At 44.9% G+C, this 20,836-nt stretch overlaps 1 protein-coding gene across 1 annotated transcript in view; it reads right to left on the minus strand.

The window, feature by feature from the left end:
• SORCS3 (sortilin related VPS10 domain containing receptor 3) overlaps nt 1-20,836 on the minus strand; it is a 962,887-nt gene that overhangs the window by 225,122 nt on the left and 716,929 nt on the right. Inside the window, exons 12-14 of the mRNA XM_077455086.1 lie at nt 13,936-14,012; nt 10,397-10,488; nt 8,506-8,613 (exon numbers count right to left, since the gene is read on the minus strand). Of these exons, the coding sequence (XP_077311212.1) occupies nt 8,506-8,613; nt 10,397-10,488; nt 13,936-14,012 (277 nt within the window). The remainder of the gene's footprint in view (nt 1-8,505; nt 8,614-10,396; nt 10,489-13,935; nt 14,013-20,836) is intronic.

Here is a 20,836-nt window from a genome sequence, read left to right on the forward strand (position 1 = left end):
CTATTGCAAGAAGTCTATGCTTGGATGCGTGTTTGCAACGATTGCAAGAAGTTTATGCTTGGATGTGAGTCTGCCACGATTGCAGGGAGTTATGCCTAGATGTGCTTGTGGTGACTGCAGGATGATTGTGATTGGATGCGTGCTAGCAACAAGCTTGCACAGAGTTGTACTTGGATGCGTGCGAAATGCACCCGATATGAACCGGATGTATGTGTGAAATGAATCCTATGAATTGGTTATGTGATAATCCGACCCAAACGATCGTGGAGTAGATGACAATGAATCCGATATGAATTGTTGAGTTATACCCATAAGGCTGAAAAGACGGGTGCGGATTAATGCGTTGCTGGTTTGAGGGATTTGAGTTGGTAAACGATGAATATGTGGAATGAAATAAATGAAATGTTTGCCGTGATGTAGACAAGAATTGGTATGTTTATGATTAATGATGAGTTGGAACTGCGGAGCACAGAACGAAATGAGGTCAAGACACCTGGGGCATGCCTCGATGAATCAGTGCATGGAGGGTGCTACTGGACTTGACTGAGCTGTAAACACAAAGGCCAAACCAGTTGAGGATTCCATACCTGTCATAGACAACTGGCCAAATAGTGACTCCTAACGGGAGTGGTGAGCTTTGAAATAAAACGAAATGACATAAAATAAAATGAAATGAGACAAACAAACACAATGAAATGTTTTTTTTTTTTTTTAGATATATTTTTTTTCCTTTTTCTATTATTATTATTTCTTCCTTTCCCCCCCCTTTTTTTTTTGAAATGAAATGAAATGAAATGAGACGAAAAACATAAACGAAATGTTGCCTTTGATGAGAACCTGCCATGGCAGAAGCGCAGCTCGGTCGTGTCACAGGCGCCACTGACAGCGAGCCGGACTCTGGAGCATGTACTGAAATGAGGCAATTAGTGAAATGAGGCCAAATGAGCATTGCCCCCTGTCCAGAACCCGAATTTGTAAAACAACTGGGTTTGAACCGAGGTGCAGGAGGTGACAGTGAGATGAGTGAAATGAGTGAATCCGCCATGACAGAGGCCCGAATCGCCATGCCGTAACTTTGCGACTGAGCACGAAACGGACTCTGGAGCATGTACTGAAATGAGGCCAGTCCTGGGGCACGCCGAGACGAATTAGAACATAGGTGTGACTATTCGTGTCGGAGCGTGATAGGTGAAACGAAATGATACCCATGACAAAGACAGGGATCAACGGCTGCGCTCAAGAATCAACGGTAAAACCCTGTCTCTGGAGCATGTACTGAAATGAGGCGAAGCAGCTGGGCACACCGGAACGAATCAGTGCATATAACTGCGACAGGATTCGAATCGGAGCGTAATAAGTGACATACCATGACAGAGACCGGAATCAACGAGTGGCCCACCGATTCGGTAAAGAATCCGTCTCTGGAGCATGTATAGAAATGAGGCCAAACAACTGGGCGTACCGAGGCGAATCGGTGCATCGATATAATGCGACTGGATTCGTAACGGGGCATGATAGGTGACCAGAAATGATATGCCATGACAAAGACAAGAATCGAAAACCGTGGCTGAACCTGCGAATGATTCTGTCACTGGAGCATGTATTGAAATGAGGCCGACAACTGGGGCACACCGGAGCGAATCGGTGCATCGGAGATGCGACTAGATTCGAATCGGAGCGCGACTCGTGACCGAAATGAAATGAAATGATTGAAATGATCGAAAATGATTGAAATGATCGAAATGATAGAAATGATCGAAACGATTGAACTGTTCTAAACGATTGAACTGATCGAAACGATTGAAATGATTGAAACTCTCCGGTTAGTTAGAATTTAGGACGTCTGTTTGGGAATTTTCAAAATGATCCGAACGATTCGGACGTAGGGACCCGTGATTTGGTCGGTATGCGGAAGGTTTGAAAAATGAAATGCTCAATGTGGAGTCATGAACGAGTGACCACGACTTCTTTCGAGAAGAATGAAATAAAATGCAATGATTAAAACGATTAAAATGAGCCGGTTAATTAGAATTTAGAACATCTGATTGGGAATTTCGAAATGAACCGGACGATTCGGACGTTTCAGTAGAGACCAGTGATTTGGTCGGTATAGCAGGTTTGTAAAATGAAATGCTCGATGTGGTGTCACGAACGGATGACCACGACTTCTTTCGAGAAGCAAGGAGCACAAATGTTTAGAGGTAACGGATGCGTGAACGATATCGGAAAAATACAAAAGTGATATTTCAGTGAGTGGTTCGTGAGTTCAACAGATCACAGTTTAGTGACATGAAATAACATGAAATGAGAAATGGGAGCCGAAGCCCTACCCGTGACCGCCGAACCAGATGTGTTGCACGATACCGGCAAGTTTCGAGTTGTTGCGCCTCAGACAATACACGAACGCTCACGAAGGCAAAACCGACTGTAACACGAGGATGAAGACAGGACTTCAATGAAGACGGAACTCACGAACACTGCACTCCTTCTATCGAACGGTCTCGAATAGTCGGCCCTAGATCTGTGGTATTGCACACAGGAACCGACAAGGAACACAGCAGAATGGGCTGATTAAATACCCCTCCGGACTCCTCCCATAAATTCCGGCCACCGTACTGGCTGATAAGGAACACAGCTGAACGGGCTGATCAATTACTCCTCCGGGCTCCTCCCATAAATACAGGCCACCATACTGGCCTTTCAACAAATATATATATATATCTCATTTGGTGAAGGGGGGATTATGGTGTGGGGTTGCTTTTCAGGGGTTGGGATAGCCCTTTAGTTCCAGTGAAGGGAACTCTTAAGGCGTCAGCATACCAAGACATTTTTCACAATTTACAACTTTGTGGGAACAGTTTGGGGACGGCCCCTTCCTATTCCAACATGACTGCTCACACCAGTGCATAAAGCAAGGTCCATAAAGACATGGATGAGCGATTTTGGGGTGGGGGAACTTGACTGGCCTGCACAGAGTCCTGACCTCAACCCGATAGAACACCTTTGGGATGAATTACAGCAGAGACTGCGAGCCAGGCCTTCTCGCCCACATCAGTGCCTGACTCCACAAATGCCCTTCTGGAAGAATAGACACATTCCTAAACCTTGTGGACAGTCTTCCCAAAAGAGTTGAAGCTGTTATAGCTGCAAAGGGTGGGCCAACTCAATATTGAACCCTACGGACTAAGACTTGGATGACATTAAAGTTCATGTGCATGCAAAGGCATGTGTCCCAATACTTTTGGCAATGTAATGTATATAGACAAAAATTATTAATTTCCACAAAACACTTTACAATGTAACTACAAAAGTTGATATTGGTTCCTCATGTACATCAAGGGGTAAAATCTTTTAAAATAATTTAAAAATATATCAAGCCACAACCAACAAAGTACTTGTATTCACGCCTACCACATTATATGAAACAATAAACTTATTAAGAGTGACATGGCTGTACCAAATGTATGTATTTATATACCTTCAAAATAAAGGGAACATGCACATTTAAAGCTCCAATAAAAATTAAAAAAAAGAGACCAACTTTATATTTAAACACAAGTGTATAGAACGCCTGTTAATAGCTATCTGTAATGTATCATGACACCCAAGTAGTAAATTGTCAGGCCAAACAGTAATATAATATAATCAAAAAAATATTTACGAGAGTTTTTATGATTGCAAAATTATAACTGCCATCTTCAATAATTATGTTTCAGCATTAACAAGAGGCTAACATAGCTTGTCTAATAATAGGCATAAAATAAACACGCAACATGTATACAAGACAGCTATTATAGCAGTTAATTAACTCCATATTGGTAGCAATAATGATCAGCTGGGGGCCTTTTTCTTTTTGTAATATATCTCAGCAAAACATCATGGAGGGGCCAAATTACTCTGAAGTCATTAACTACCATGCATGTACATACATAGCCATCATGCAGAAGACATGCTAACCAGTGCAGATAAAGTAAAGTATATACTGTATATCACAAGCATAGCGCCCAACTTTCCCTGATTTGGAGCAATGTCCCTCTGTCCCTCTTTCCTCCTCCTTCATCCCTTATTTTGGTTTGGTCCATAAAGCGTTATGTAATTCTCTTTCAAAAAGTTTTACCTTGCTAAACCTTTCATCTAATTTCTAAATTGCTGCATTTGTAAATGTCAAAAGCCAGTATAAAATAATAGTAATGGTAAAAAAAAGCACTTGTGGGTTTAAATAATCTTTTTTTTGGAATTCTCCTTTAAGGGGACGTAGCAGGGGGTGTGTCTTATGCCCACATATGTTTCCTAATAGGTGTCCCTCATTCCCATCTCAAAAAGTTGGGCGGTATGATCACAGGGCTTAGTAGAATAGTGCAGCGATCTCCAAACTGCGGCCCTTTGCTTGACTTTATCTGGCTCTTGGGACACCATTTCTCCCTCTGATACAAGGCACTGTCACAGTTTGTACGTCTGACACCAATGATGGGAAACCATTTCTTCCACTCACACCAACAGTTGAAATGATGGGACACCGTTCCTTCCACTGACACCAACAATGGACACTTTTCCTTTCACTGACAACAACAGTGGGACACTCTGCCTCCCACTGATACCAATACAACAATTGGGTGCTTATTCCTCCTACTGACTTTATTTACTCCCTCTAACCACCAAGTCTAAAACCTTGTCTACTCCTACTGATACTGGGGTGTTTGCTACTCCTAGTGGTCACAGTTCGACCCACCTAAAGTCAGGCCCTTTGTTTTGAAAGTTTGAAGATCCCTGGAAGAGTTTATAATTCAGAAGTTCATGTTCCTTCAGTTGCTCCAGAAGGGTTGCTAGGGGTTTCCGTGACATGTGGCTGACTGACCTCCCATTTGATGGTGCCTGCTTAGTTCTGAGACCAATGCCACCCGGCAAAGCCAGTAGCTTGGTACCAATTATACTTTTAGCTGTCTGTAAGAGTAGCATTTTGACCACCACTGTTAGCCCTTGTACACACGGTTGGAGATTCCGATGGAATGTGTCCTATCGGACCATGTTGTTGGATAATCCGACTGTGTATGGTCTCCATCGGACTGTTTCCGTCGGAATATCCGACGGACCAAGTTTTCCAACTTGTCCGTAAAATTTTCTGACAAAATGCTCCGATCGGACATACTCCGATCATGTGTAGCCTACTCCGACGGACAAAGTGCCACGCATGCTCAGATCAAATTTCTAGACCAAAGCTATTGACTACTAGCCTGAACATAGTCCCATCGTAACGAAATAACGTCATCACGTTATGTACAATCGGATTTTCCGACAACTTTGTCCGACCATGTGTATGCAACAGTTTCGGACAAAATCCTTCGGACAAAATCCAACGGATTTGGTTGTCAGAATGTCTGACCGTGTGTACAAGGGCTAAGGCCGCGTACACACGGGCGGACTGTCTGTCCAACTTAGTCCGCTGAAACGTGTTTCAGCGGACAATCCGCTCGTGTGTGGGCTTCAGCGGACTTTTTCAGCGGGCAGTCTGGCGGACTAAGTCTTTCGGAATTTCCGTAATACAGTCCGTCCAAACTTGGTTTCAGCGGACAGTCCGCTCGTGAGTAGGCAAGTTGGACGGACTAAGTATGGCGCATGCTCAGAAAGGATTTACACGGCCGAAGGTTGCATTGCAGTGTATTGGACGTCGTATTTCTAGTCCCGTCTTACGTGCTGTACACGTCATCGCGCAAGCTTTCAGCGGACTGTCTGTTCATCGTGTGTGGTCAAGTCCGTTCATTCAAAAGTAGGACGGACTGTCTGTCGGATTGTCTGACGGACTTAGTTGTGTACGCGGCCTAAGAGTTGCATTCTTTCTACTGACCACCAATATAAAGGACATTTTTGCCATTGAGCCGTCATGAATTAGCTTGATTAAGGGTTCTCAGAGACCTCAGACTTAAAAAAGTTGAAAAAGGCTTCTCTATAGTATTTATACTCCATCTGAAAAGCAGTCAGGACTAGATGGTTCTACTCATCAGAAATTCCTAATTAATGGTTATGAATGGAAGTTTGGCAATGAAGCAGAGCAGATAAAGGTAAATGGCCACTATGTCGCAACTATAGAAAATGAAGCAAAGCATATAATGTATAAAGCGATGCTTAATGGAATACTTTTCAATTGCTTCAAATCTGTACAGAATTCATAATGCATCTAAGCGATAGCCAGGACGGGTCCACCCCCACCAGAAACAGCCCCACATCCATTACATATGATATGTTGACAAGTAGAGCACCATCATATCAAACAATGAAGGCTTCAAAAGCTTTTTAATAGTCTATCCATGGAAAGAAGACTGTAAAGCATGCTTTCCTCTGTGAGGAATATGACGTGGTTGGCCATATTCAGTATAATAGCAGCATGGAACTATCATCTCAAAACAACATGCTAACTTTAAATTAGTATCTGGCAATTACAAGCCAACATCTGCTGTATCACTGTGGCACTTAAATATAAATACATACTGTATAAAAGTAGGTACCGATACGTCATCCCAACCCCATCACACAGGAAGTGCGATGCACGTTCTGCCACATTTTCTGCAAATTTCTGGATTGCTTAGGTGTGAATGCGGCCCTATAGAGATCTAACGTATTTATTCTGATGGCCACTGTCACCAGGAGAGAAAGTAAAGGGGAATCCATAACACGCATCTTCCAATGGGGACACCTGCTCAAAGTTGGGATATCTCTATTTTTGGGGAGAGTTCCACATACTTCTTGTTTTTCTGGGAGCAGGAAGTGTAGGTAAACCATACCGATGAGGCACATGAGGTTCAAAATCTTCAACATACAATCCAAAAGGATCCAAAAAATGTTTTTCTTTACAACACTTTGAGTGTAAAACTTTCTGAAAAGTTAAACTGGCCTAGCCATGCTCCCTATTTGCGACTTCTGAAAAGGGGGTACGCTGTGTATATTCTCCACATGCAAGAAAATCCATTTTGCAAAGGCTCTAAGATACTTTATGAACCACAAACAGCTGACCATATACCCAAATTGGCCATCAAGCAGCCAGGATTGAAGATGAAAACACAAAATGATGTGATCAGGGGTGGACTGACAACTCATGGGGCCCCCAGGCAATAGAAGATTATGGGGCCCCCAGGCAATCCGAGATTATGGGGCCACACAGTATACACACACACAGTATACAATCACACAGTATACACATATATGTACACACAGTATACACAGACATGTTTCTATTGGCTGAGAAGGTACTGGAGAGGTGGGGCAGCTATAATCTTGGGATTTTTAGACCAAAAGGATGTCAGTAAGGGACATTTCAGAGACAGATGTAAAAAAAACACAAATTTGTACATACTCCCTGGTTTTACTGAGGCTGGCAACCCTGATGGGGCCCCCTAGTGGCTCAGGCCCTCGGGCAGTGCCCGAGGGACCCAATGGTCAGTCCACCCCTGAATGTGATATATCAGTAAGATTTGGCCAGCATGGGTGATCAAATTTGTCAGATGCTGGACCAATTGCGACCCAGATGTTAAAGCAAAACTTCACTCTCTTGTTGACTATTTGTAATCCTAATCCTGCTAGCATTAACAGATAGAAATGCATATCATATTTGCTTGTTTTATACTTTTATTTTGTACATTTTACTTCATGGTTTCTGACCTAGGCAAATTATGTCACATATCCCAAGAGTCTTCAGGAGGAAAGCAGGGGTTTTCTCTGCTAAGCACACCCCCCTGACTGAATGCCTGAGCTAAAGACAGATGGATTCCAGGAAGTAAATGCTACTTGCTGTCCTTACTCAAGATGGCCATGGCCAGAAATGCTAGGGGGCAGTTTTTCAAAGTGATTTCTGAGCAAAATAAAGCACAGACAGATGGATGGATATGGAGTTTGCTTTGTATATTAAAAATGAATTAAATATTGTTTTTAGTTTGTGGTGCTCAGATGCAGTATAGTTATTTTGTTGAGCTATAAATTCTACTCATTTCTGGTCTGCTTAATGCCCCAAAAACACAGGACAGATGAAAGGTGAAAAGGAAAAATGAAAGAGAAGGGGGAGGGGGAAAGGAGAGGAAAGGAAAATAAGATGAAAGGAGCGGAGAGGAAAGGAAAAGGTAAAGGAGAGGGGAGGAAAAAGAGAGGAAAGGAAAATGAGAGGAAAGGAAAGAAAATGTATAGGAGATGAGAAGAGGAAAAGAAAGTAAAGGACAATGGAGAAGAAAGGAGAGAAAAGGAACAGGAGAGGAAAGGAAAGAAAAAAAGGAAAAGGAGAAGAGAGTAGGAAAGGAAAGGAAAGGGAAGGAAAAGGGAAAAGAAAGGGAAAGGAGAGGAAAGGAAAAGGAGAGGAGAGGAAAGGAAACAAAAGGAAGGGAAAGAAAAGGAAAAAGAGAGGAAAGGAAAAGAAGAGGAAAGAAAGGGGAGAGGAGGAAAGGAAATAGAAAATAAAGAAGGGACATAATAGGAAAACTGCCTTTCATTAAAAAGTGTACAACAAAATATTTTTATCCTACTCACGTCATGATCTGATTGTCTACTCCAGGTTCCACCAGTGCCCCATCAACAAACAGCGGTGTGGTCGTAAAACCGTATTTACTCCACGTCCGGCCTTCATCAAAGCTCAGCCTAGGGACAAAACAAACCCAGCATTCTTAAGAAGTGTCCTTCTTTAATGTTTCCTAACATAGGACGTAGCTGTGCAGAAGGATGTGAGATGCACTGTTATTACACGGGCAGGGTGGCTGTTATCAGAGAGTTCTGCTGAGCTTCTAGCAAAGTTCGGGATAATAACATGTTGTGCACACAATTCACTTTGTACTCCCGTTTTTTTTTGTGTGTAGCCCCTTACACTCTGTGTAGCAAATCAAAGCAACGTAGACCTATAAAAGCTTATTGATTCCTTAAGTTACAACCTTCCGGGAACTGGCTTTTTGAGAATTGTCCATTTTAATATTTTCCATAATGGAAATTCAGACTGTAAAAGCAAAAAATTCTGAATATTTCCTAGCTTTTGAATATTTTCTGAGCTTCCACACAATTTAGCAGTAAACCTTTAGTAACAGTATAATATTTCTGGTCTATAAGAATTGGGAGATGTCCATGGATTTTGAAAATAATCTCTTATCTTTTCTAAATTTACTGAGACAAATTCTAGCAGTTCTGTATTTATTCATTCATTTAACCACTTCCCGCCCGGCCTATAGCAAAATGACAGCCAGACGGTGGTTCAGTTATCCTGACTGGGTGTCATATGATGTCCTTCAGGATAACAGCCACCATGCACCCCTGGGGGTGTGCATTGCGGCGATCGGTGGAGTGGTGTGTCAGTCTAACACACTGCTACATTGGTCTCGGTGACGGAGACTCTTTACCACGTGATCAGCTGTGTCCAATCATGGCTGATGACGATGTAAACAAGAAAAGCCGTTGATCGGCTTTTCCTTACTCGCTGACAGACACAAGTAGAGGAGAGCGGATCGGCGGCTCTCCTGAGGGGGGGTCTGTGCTGATTGTTTATCAGCGCAGCCCCCCTTCGGATGCCCCCACTGGGCCACCAGAGAAGCCGCCAGGACCATCAGGGAAGTGGGCAACATGTGGATGGCCAGGTATGTACCCCATGGCCATCCACATGTGCCCAATGTGCCCAATCTGTGCCAATCAGTGCCCACAAATGGGCACTGACTGGCACCATAAAGTAACAGATACAATGACTAATGCCCAGCAATGCCACCCATCAGTGTCCATCAGTGCCACCTATCAGTGCCCATCAGTGCCCACCTATCAGAGTCCATCTGTGCCCATCCGTGCTACCCATAAGTACCCACCAGTGTGACCCACAAGTACCCATCAGTGCCACCTACAAGTGCCCATCAGTGCCACCTATGAGTGCCCATCAGTGCCACCTATCAGTGCCCATCAGTGCTGTATACCAGTGCCACCTATCAGTACCCATTGGTGCCACCTATCAGTGCCCATCAGTGCCACCTCATTGGTGCCACCTCATTGGTGCCACCTCATCGGTGCCCATCAGCGCTGCCTTATCAGTGCCCATCATTGAAGAAAACTTACTTATTTACAAACAAACTTAACAGAAACAAAGAAAAACTTGTTTTTTTTTCAAAATTTCCAGTCTTTTTTTATTTTTTGCACAAAAAATAAAAATCTCAGAGGTGATCAAATACCACCAAAAGAAAGCTCTATTTGTGGGGACAAAATGATCAAAAATTTGTTTGGGTACAATGTCACATGACCGCACAATTGTCATTCAAGTTGCGACAGCGCTGAAAGCTGAAAATTGGCTTGGGTGGGAAGGTGTCTAAGTGCCTGGTATTGAAGTGCTTAATTATTTATTTAATGCAATTATTCAATTAATGGATTCATTTACTGTGAAAATTGACTGGTTTCTTACCACAAATGGCGTACCGGCAGAGAAGTGTGTTTCATGGCAACCAGAGCTCCGCCCCAGTCCAAGAACCAAATATTGTATTCTTCTTCAAATATCTGGCAACAGTACAAAAAAAAGTATTAAAAAGAATATCTGATGTCAAATACATCAAAAATAAACAAGAGCACACAAGCAAAATTAGATTTTATTTAACACTGTAATCTGAAAATTAAATATACAGATCTTTAATGGAATAAAAATACAAAACATTTTCTTTGGATAGGGAGATTTATGCATTTATACATTTTTACAAGGCCAAACTATCTAGCATTAAATATTGCACATAACTGATAACAAGCTTAAAGCATATCTAAAGGCAAAACGTTTTCCATTGGATATAGGGCAGGGCATGATTAAACTCTTTCAGGTTTTGTTTTTTGTTTATTTGCAATCTGCGTCTTTTTGGGAAGATTTCCCTTCACTTTCCATCCAGGACACACAACGGAATATGAGGAGATTCTCTAATTGAGGGAAATCCCTTTGAGGTAGTTAAATGTTGAAATTGTGCCCCTATTGGAAGATTTTTCCAAATTCCTGTTTTGGTGAAAACTAAAAGTTTGGATTTTTTTTCAAGGAACCTGTCCACTTAATATCAGTGTAACCAGAACCTGTCCATTGGCCACCAATGTACAATGGACATACCCACTTACCATTAGACAGGAGCATTCGTTTTCGTTCGAATGCATTTTCGTCCAAATTTTGGGTATTTTCGTTATCGTTTTAACAAACGATAACGAACATGCAGAATCCGAAAACCGAAAGATCCAACATAAACAAATGATTTATTTTCGTTTTTGTTGTGACAACAGTTCGATATAGATAGGAGATTTGACATGACGCTGACAAAAGCAATCTGTGTCCATTGAACCTGTGGTCGAATTTGCCTAACCTTAGCTCTATTTGTCCCAGATTATTCTACATAGAAAGAAAAGATTCGACATAGAGAGAAAAGATTCAACATAGAGAGAAAAGATTCAACATAGAGAGAAAAGATTCAACATTATAGAGACAATAGCAAAAAAGTTCAAATGGGCCTAACCTAACTCTATTAGTCCAAGATTATTCGACATAGAGAGAAAAGATTCGACATGAAGATTCGACGAAGCAGTCGCTGTGAGTGGACATTTATGGTCAAATGCTCTGCCCATAGACTATAGAAGAATTCTAATGTTAGTTGACTGATTAATAAATATAATTATTACTAGTGTCATACAACATTAGAATTCTTCTATAGCTTGTAGGCGGAACATTCGACCGGAAATGTACGATTGCAGCATCGTACAGTTTAGCTGCTCCGTCGAATCTTCCGCCTACAAGCTATTCCATCGAATCTTCTTAGAGCATTCGACAGACACCATAAGCCTTCAATGACAGATTCGACCTTAAAGTGGGGAGCCCCTAAAAAAAAAAAAAAAAAAGTCAACAGCTACAAATACTGCAGCTGCTGACTTAATAATTGGACACTTACCTGTCCCAGGGTCGAGCAATGCGGGGAAACGAAGCCCCCCCTCGTTCCCCGCTCTGCTCGCGGCACCGTCATTCATACTGTGGGCACCCACTGCGCATGCACGAGTGGCGCAGGGTGCCGTGATACGCTGCACAGTCATCTGGGACACGTGACAGGTCCCAGATGACTGTGTGGAATGAGGGGAAGTGATGTCACCAGCCCGGGTAAGGAAGAAGCCAGACTACGAGGGACCCCTAGCAACAGGTATTTAGAGGTGAGTAAAAATGTTTTTTTTTTCAATTATTTATTTATTTATTTTTTTAAGAATTTTAAACACTTTTTTATTTTTTGGTGGCAACACCACTTTAATTATTTGGGATGATTTTTTAACGAAACATAATAAATAAAAACGAATTTCGGGAGTAACTAAATAAATAAATTTTTTGGACGAAAACGAAATTCCAAAATGAAATATTTCAGTGTGCACATGTCTACTTACCATCAATAGAACAGGGATGACTACTGATGCAAAGGAGATTTCTTCACTGACAACCAATGCAAAGAAATCCTGCCCACCAATCGCCAGTGTAAAGAGGACCTACCCACTGACCATCAATGTTAAAGGTGCCTGTGTACTAACTGCCTATATAAAGAGGGTATGTCCAGTGGCCACCAGTTTAATAGACTTTGTTCACTGACCAGTGACCATGAATGTAAAGGAGACCTGTCCATTGAATACCTATGTAGAAAGCCTGTTCTCTGACTACAGGAGACCTGTTACTTGACCATTGGCCATCAGTGTTAATGGAGTTTGTCTACTAACTGCCAATATAAAGAGGGTCTGTCTTCTAGCCACCAATGTAAAATACACCTTTTCCACTAACCATTATAAAGGAGGTTTCTCGACTGAACAAGTGCATATATAGAGGGCCTTTTTCCTGACTACCAATGTTTAGGAGGCCTATCCACTGACCATCAGTAGAAAGGAGTACTGATCACCAGTGTCCAATAACTGTCAATAAAATTAATCTTTGCCCCCTAAAAACCACCGTAAAAGAGGCCTTGTCCACTGACTGTCAATGTAAAGGTGGTCAATCCATTGAACACTTATGTAATAAGCCAGTTCTGTGACCACAAATATTTTGGAGGCCTATGCACTGACCATTAATTATAGAAATTCAGATCGCCAGTGTAAAGAAGGTCTCTCTACTGACCACCAATATTGAAAGTGCCTGTCCACAAACTGTCAAAAAAAAGATGTGTTCCCTGACCACCACTGTAAAAGAGTCCATGTCCAATGACCACATTGTAAAGCAGGCCTGTCTACTGAACATTTACTGTATGCAGGAGGCCTTTCTATGACTACCATTGTTAAAGAAGCCTGTCCACTGACCATCAATTAAAGTAGTCTTGTCAACTGACTACAAATAAAAAAAGTCCTGTCCAGTAACTACCAATGTAAAGAAAGATTCCTTGTATACTGACCGTCAGTGTGAAGGAGGTCTGTCCCATGATTACCAATGTAAATGGAGCCTTTCCCCTTACCAGATCACCATTGTAAAATATTCATTTCCAGTGAAAAACTGTATAGTAGGGGCATTTCTTTTGACTAACAACATAAAACAGTCTTTTATTAGGGGTTACGCCTTTTGTTGCCCATAAATATAAAGGAGGCATATATTGCGGGGACCTATGCACCGACCATCAGAGTATAAATAGGAAGGGAGCATAGACTGCTAAAGCCATCAATGAAAATAGATTTATACATGATTGCATAAAGACTGCTAACCGCCTGTTAATAAGTAGCATATTATTACTGATGCCATGTACTGGGTGCTACGAGGTCACCAGAATGAGAAGTTGCTGAGCAAATGGTCTACTTAAAGTTGTATGGATCCCACTAACTTCCAGATGAATCATATTGTATTGTTAACATGAAACAACAGTATCCTACATTCAAATTATTTATGGCGGTTTTGATTCAGTATTGTCCATATTTATTCTATCAATTATATCCCCTCTCCAAAAAACTAAGAGCATTAGTCTGAGAACTTACATGTTTCCACGTATTGCCACCATCCGATGAGATATACATATTAGTGTCCGTAGAGGAAAGTTCGGGCCCAACGTTACCTGAAAGAGAAATACATAACCTGAAGAGTATATAGCTGAGTTTATACATGTGAGATTGATTATAACTGCTCTCAAAGCAATGTACTCTGTTCTTAAGTCCATCTGTGTATAAGTAAATCAATAGTTCCAAAGAAGAGATGCCTTTTGTTACAAAAAACATTATTGGATTGAACAATATTGGGCCCTGATGCTGATACTGACTACTCTTTTATGTATTCCAGAACAAAAGTCAGAGTTCCTCATAACTATACTTGCTTTGGATCAGTGACCGAAAATATTGAAGCCAAAACATCACCACCAGATAGTCATTCTCAGTAGCAATAGGATGGATTCACACCTATGCAGTTCTGCTGCTTTTTGCATTTTGCAGATTTGTACTACAGTCCATTTAACATGGTTTCCTATGGAACACGTTCTGTAGTGCAAATCTGCAAAATGCAAGAAGCACTAAAAATGCATAGGTGTGAATCCAGCCTAAAAGGCTGGGTTCACACATATGCGAGCTGGATTTGGGTTTCTCTGCATCCAATTTGCGTGACAGGAGAGTGTGACCGGCTCTCAATGGATCCAGAATCTATCCGGACCTGGCGTGGTCCACATTTAGGCTGGATTCACACCTATGCATTTTTAGTGCTTTTTGCATTTTGCAGTTTTGCACTACAAAAAGTGTTCCATAGGAAACCATGTTAAATGGACTGTAGTACAAATCTGCAAAATGCAAAAAGCACTACAAATGCATAGGTGTGAATCCAGCCTTAAAAAGTGTCCTGTGCATCTTTGGTTCCGATTCAGGTGCAAATTCAGGAAAAAATTCAAACCTGATTCACACCTGAATCCGCGAACAGGTACGCACTGGACCCCATGTTGTGCCTGTTCACATATGTCCAGTGCAGAGTAAATTGAAAAAGAGTCCTGTCAGTTTTCTGAGCAGAGCGATCTGGCTCAGGTGGGAATCCAGGCCCATTGACTTCTATGGGAATGCTTCTGAATCACAGGTGTCATTCAGTTGTGAAAAGTATAAAATCCTGACCTGATAGTGATATAAACCTGACCTGATAATGATGTAATTCTGACCTGATCCTGATCAAAAACTGACCTGAATTTATGAACTACTTTATCAATTAGCTTAACACTTACCATCTTTGTAACCCTAATACTCACCCTACCTATTACTTTAACTTGCTCTTTTAGCCCTTGTACACACGGTCGGAGATTCCGACGGAATGTGTCCGATCGGACCGTATTGTCGGATAATCCGACTGTGTGTGGTCTCCATTGGACTTTCCGTCGGAATATCCAACAGACCAAGTTTTCCAACTTGTCTATAAAATTTTCCGACAACATGCTCCGATCGGACATACTCCGATCATGTGTAGCCTACTCCGTGTCACGATCGTCCTGGCGTCTCGTTTGCGCACGAGAGACTTACCCACAGAAGTTTGTTGTCAAGGACCCGTCGTGCTCCGTTAACGCGCGCTAGAGCGATCGGACGCACTCGCGTCGGCTTGAACGAACGCACGCGTGCACGTGGGGGCACGAACGGGCGCACGTCCACTCGCGCACGCTGACTCGTCGTGCGACCGTTTGGCGCCCTACAGTCTTCTTAAGGCACTTGCTCCCTTCCACTCGTGCTGACCAGTCTACAGCGCGTTCGGAGATCCTGCTATCCTATACCTGTATCTGTTACCTTGGTTCCTGTTACCCGGCTTGACCTTGACCCTGATCCGTTGCTGCCTGCCTACGACCTCCTGCTTGTCTGACTACGCCTCTGCCTCATCCCTCTTGTACCACGTTGACCGCTACCTGCTGACCCGGCCTGTACCCGACTCTGCTGTTCCTACCTACCTGTTGGATATCCTGTGACTGCTGTACCCGCTGACGTCCGTCTGCCAGCCAGTCTACCACTTGTGCCTGCCTACACCAGTCTCTTGTCTTCAGCTTCATCTGCTCGCAGTTGGTGTCCTGCTGCCCATCCGGACCAGCATCTACCTGCCAGGCACTTGTGCCCCCTGAACTTTTGAGCTTCTGTTACCATCTCCAGGGGTTCTTTAGCCAGGGGCTACGAGGGGCCGCTTCCTGCATTCCGGGCTCGCCTACTAGGTACGTGACAGTACTGGTCAGCCATGTCCGAGCCTGCGCAGGGAGCCTCCCCCATGGACGAACTTTGCCACCATTTGGCCGGCCTTACCCAGGCAGTAAAGAGCCTACAGGAAGGCTACGGCAGACTGGAAGAGCAAGTCCAAGCACTATCTGCTTCTCCGCCCGTTGTTCCAGGGGGCCACACCCCGCCTTCAGTGGTGATGATGCCACCTGAGCCCAGAGTACCAACCCCAGAGCGGTTCACTGGTGACCGGAACAAGTTTAGAGCCTTCCGTAACTCTTGTGAGCTCTACTTCGCCCTGCAACCGAGGACCTTCTCCCTCGAGGCGACCAAGGTGGGGTTCGTTATCTCCCTCCTAACGAACGAACCTCAAGCCTGGGCACATCGCCTACTGGAACGCAAGGACCCATCCTTAGACACCTTAGACACCTTTTTTATGGCAATGTCTAGACTCTATGAGGACCCCCAACTTGCTGCAACTGCAGAAGCAGCCCTACACGTTCTGCAGCAAGGTCGCAGGCCTGTGGAGGACTACGTGTCGGAGTTCCGTCGATGGAGCGCTGACACGGACTGGAATAACGCAGCCCTGCGATATCAGTTCCGCATGGGCCTGTCCGAGCCTTTGAAGGATGAGTTGGCACGTGTTGGCATTCCCGAAACCCTGGAGGCCCTGATAGACATTTCCGTTCAAATTGATAGGCGCTTGAGGGAACGCCGCCAAGAACGTTCCTCTTCAGCCGCACGCCCTGTCTGGATGTTGCCACGGGTGCCTAGTTCCGCCCACCCAGCTCCTTCAGTTCCTGCCACAGCCACGCTGTATCCCCCAGAACCGATGCAGTTAGGGCTACTCCGTCCATCACTGACCCCAGAGGAACGCCAACAGCGCCGGGTCAACAACCTCTGTATGTACTGTGGAGAATCAGGACACTTTGTTCGCTCCTGCCCAGCCAAGATACGTAAGTGCCTTCCTGTTCCACCTGTTCCTTCGTCAGTGCTGTCTGAAAACTCCTCTCACCTGGCTGTTCCTGTTCTTTTGCAGCTCCCAGGAAGGACTATTTCAACCCACGCAGTTATTGATTCGGGGGCATGCAGTGGTTTTATGGACGTATCCTTTGCCCTGAAGAATAAGATTCCCCTTAGACCGAGAGAAGGGACTCTCGGTATACCTGGCCGATGGGTCCGCTCTAGAATCAGGACCGGTGACTCAGGAGACTAGTCCCCTCTCTGCTGTCATCGCCGGGACTCACCAAGAATTCCTGTGCCTAGACGTCATCAAATCTCCCCTGTTCCCCATCATTCTAGGCATGCCTTGGTTGAAGGCACATAATCCACGTATCAACTGGGCCACCGGAAAAATTGAATTCCCTTCGGACTACTGCCTCCAGCATTGCTATCCAGCAATTAACGGGGACTCTCCGGCCCTCCTCTGTTTGGAAGCAGATGATGACACCCGGCAAGCTGTGCCTAGAGAATACCACGACTTCCTAGACGTGTTCAGTAAAAAAGGGGCTGAAACCCTACCACCTCATAGGCCCTACGACTGCCCTATCGAACTACTCCCGGGGGCCGAGATTCCCTTTGGAAGAATTTTCCCTCTGTCTGAATCTGAACTTAGCACTCTGAAAACCTACTTGGATGAAAATCTTGAAAAGGGATTTATCCGACCCTGTACTTCCCCAGCTGGTGCGGGGATTTTCTTTGTGGAAAAAAAAGACCACTCCCTACGCCCATGCGTGGACTATCGGGCGTTGAACAAAATCACGATCAAGAACCGCTACCCTCTGCTATTGGTTCCCGAACTTTTTCAGAGACTAGGTTCCGCTAAAATATTCTCTAAGCTGGATCTTCGGGGGGCTTACAACCTCGTCCGCATTAGGAAAGGGGACGAGTGGAAGACTGCCTTTCGTACCCGTTTCGGGCACTTTGAATACCGGGTGATGCGGTTCGGGCTGTGTAACGCTCCTGCCACGTTCCAGCATTTTGTCAATGACATTTTTAGAGATTACCTTGACCTGTTTGTAATTGTCTACCTTGATGACATTCTGATTTTCTCCCCCTCTCTAGCAGATCACCGGGTACACGTTAAAAAGGTCCTGACCCGTCTCCGTCTTCACGGTCTATACGCTAAGCCCGAGAAATGTGTTTTTGAACAATCGAGCATCCAGTTCCTCGGCCTGATTATCTCGGTAAAGGGAATTGAGATGGATCCCCAGAAGATCTCTGCAATTCAGGACTGGCCTGCCCCTTCCGATAAGAAAGGAGTTCAGCGATTTGTGGGGTTTGCGAACTTCTACCGCAAGTTCATTAAGGGCTTCTCTGCAATTATCGTTCCCATCACCGGACTAACGAAGCAGTCTCGGAAGTTTCATTGGACTCCCGAAGCACAAGAGGCCTTCAAAACCTTAAAAGATTTGTTTATATCCGCTTCTGTCCTGAAACATCCCAATCCCGCTCTACCATACATCCTCGAGGTCGACGCTTCGGAGATTGCAGTAGGAGCGATACTCTCCCAGAGGCAGGGGGCCAAGTCCTTACTCCACCCAGTTGCCTTTTTTTCCCGTAAGTTGTCGGAGGCGGAGAGAAACTACGACGTCGGGGATCGTGAGTTACTGGCAATAAAATCCGCACTCGAAGAGTGGCGCTATCTGCTGGAGGGAGCCACCCACCCGATCCTGGTCTATACGGACCACAAAAATTTGGAGTACCTGAAAACCGCAAAGAGATTGAGGCCCCGTCAAGCCAGGTGGGCACTCTTCTTCTCCAGATTTTCATTTCACATTACCTACCGTCCCGGATCCAAGAATACCAAACCAGATGCTCTCTCCCGCATGTACAACCAATCGGAGAGCTCGCCATCCACAGATACTATCCTCTCTACGGGGAACTTCCTTCTGCTCCAGGGGGATGTGGTATCCCAAATTAAGCAGGCTTCCATAGGCCTAACGCCTCCACCCGGTATCCCGTTGTCCTCCAGCGATGACCTTTTGTGGCATGGAAATCAGATCTTTGTTCCCCAAGAAGTTCGGACCCCAGTCCTGGCCGCCTGTCACGATCACCCACTGGCCGGCCACTTTGGGGTATTCAAGACTCTGGAACTACTCCAACGCACATTCTGGTGGCCTCGCATGAAGGACGACTGTAAGAGGTACGTGGAAACCTGTGTCATCTGCACCCGAAGCAAAGGCAGCAAGTCAAGAGCCTGGGGCCTGCTAAGACCGCTGCCTGTTCCTGATAGACCATGGAGGATGATCTCCATGGATTTCATCGTTGAACTTCCCCCGTCAGAGAACTATTCTACGATTTTCGTTATAGTCGATAGACTTACCAAAATGGCTCACTTCCTGCCCATGAAGGGCACTCCCTCAGCTACAGAGACAGCCAACACCTTTATCAAAGAAATCGTAAGACTCCACGGCATTCCCGTTAACATCACATCCGACAGGGGGGTGCAATTCACCTCGAGATTTTGGAGAGCGCTCTGCGGAGCCTTAAAGATCGATCTTTGTCTGTCCTCAGCCTACTATCCACAGACCAACGGCCAGACTGAGAGGACGAACCAGACCCTGGAGCAGTACCTCCGTTGTTTCTCCTCCTTCTCCCAGGATGACTGGGCCTCTCTCCTGCCTATGGCCGAATTCGCCTACAACAACACGGTCCACTCTGCCACCAAACAGTCCCCCTTCTACGCGAACTTCGGCTTCCACCCAGTGTTCTTGCCTGGCACCTTCCCTGAATGTTCGGTACCAGCAGTACAGGACCGTCTTAACTTCCTTGAATCAAACAACAAGCTTCTACAAGAGACCCTGACCAAGTCCCAAGAGCACAACAAAGAAGTTTTTGACAGGAAAAGGAGGGGGGAGCTGGATCTCAAGATTGGGGATCAGGTCTGGTTGTCTACCTTGAACCTTAGATTGTCCTGCCCCTCTAAGAAGTTGGGTCCGAAATTTGTGGGCCCCTTTAGGATCAAAAGGAAACTGAATAACGTGGCTTTCGAACTTAAGCTTCCCGAGTCCTTCCGGATCCACCCAGTCTTTCACGTGTCACTACTCAAACCCGCAGTCCCGGACCCCTTCGTTGACAGGACGACCGGCCCTCCAGAACCCGTGATGGTCAATGGAGAGATTGAATTTGAGATCGAATCCATACTGGATTGCAGGAGAAGGCGAAACCAGACTCAATTTTTGGTCAAGTGGAAGGGGTACGGCCCGGAGGAGAATTCTTGGGAGCCAGAATCTAATATTCACGCTAAAAGACTCATCCGTGCTTTTAAGAACTCCCATCCGAGTAAGATGGCTCGGTTGGGCATCCGGAGGCTGCCCTTTGGGGGGGGCAGTGTCACGATCGTCCTGGCGTCTCGTTTGCGCACGAGAGACTTACCCACAGAAGTTTGTTGTCAAGGACCCGTCGTGCTCCGTTAACGCGCGCTAGAGCGATCGGACGCACTCGCGTCGGCTTGAACGAACGCACGCGTGCACGTGGGGGCACGAACGGGCGCACGTCCACTCGCGCACGCTGACTCGTCGTGCGACCGTTTGGCGCCCTACAGTCTTCTTAAGGCACTTGCTCCCTTCCACTCGTGCTGACCAGTCTACAGCGCGTTCGGAGATCCTGCTATCCTATACCTGTATCTGTTACCTTGGTTCCTGTTACCCGGCTTGACCTTGACCCTGATCCGTTGCTGCCTGCCTACGACCTCCTGCTTGTCTGACTACGCCTCTGCCTC

Source organism: Lithobates pipiens, unplaced genomic scaffold, assembly GCF_037356315.1.
Source record: "Lithobates pipiens isolate NorthernLeopardFrog02 unplaced genomic scaffold, aLitPip1_a1.2 Scaffold_25, whole genome shotgun sequence".
Classification (NCBI taxonomy): Eukaryota; Metazoa; Chordata; class Amphibia; order Anura; family Ranidae; genus Lithobates; species Lithobates pipiens.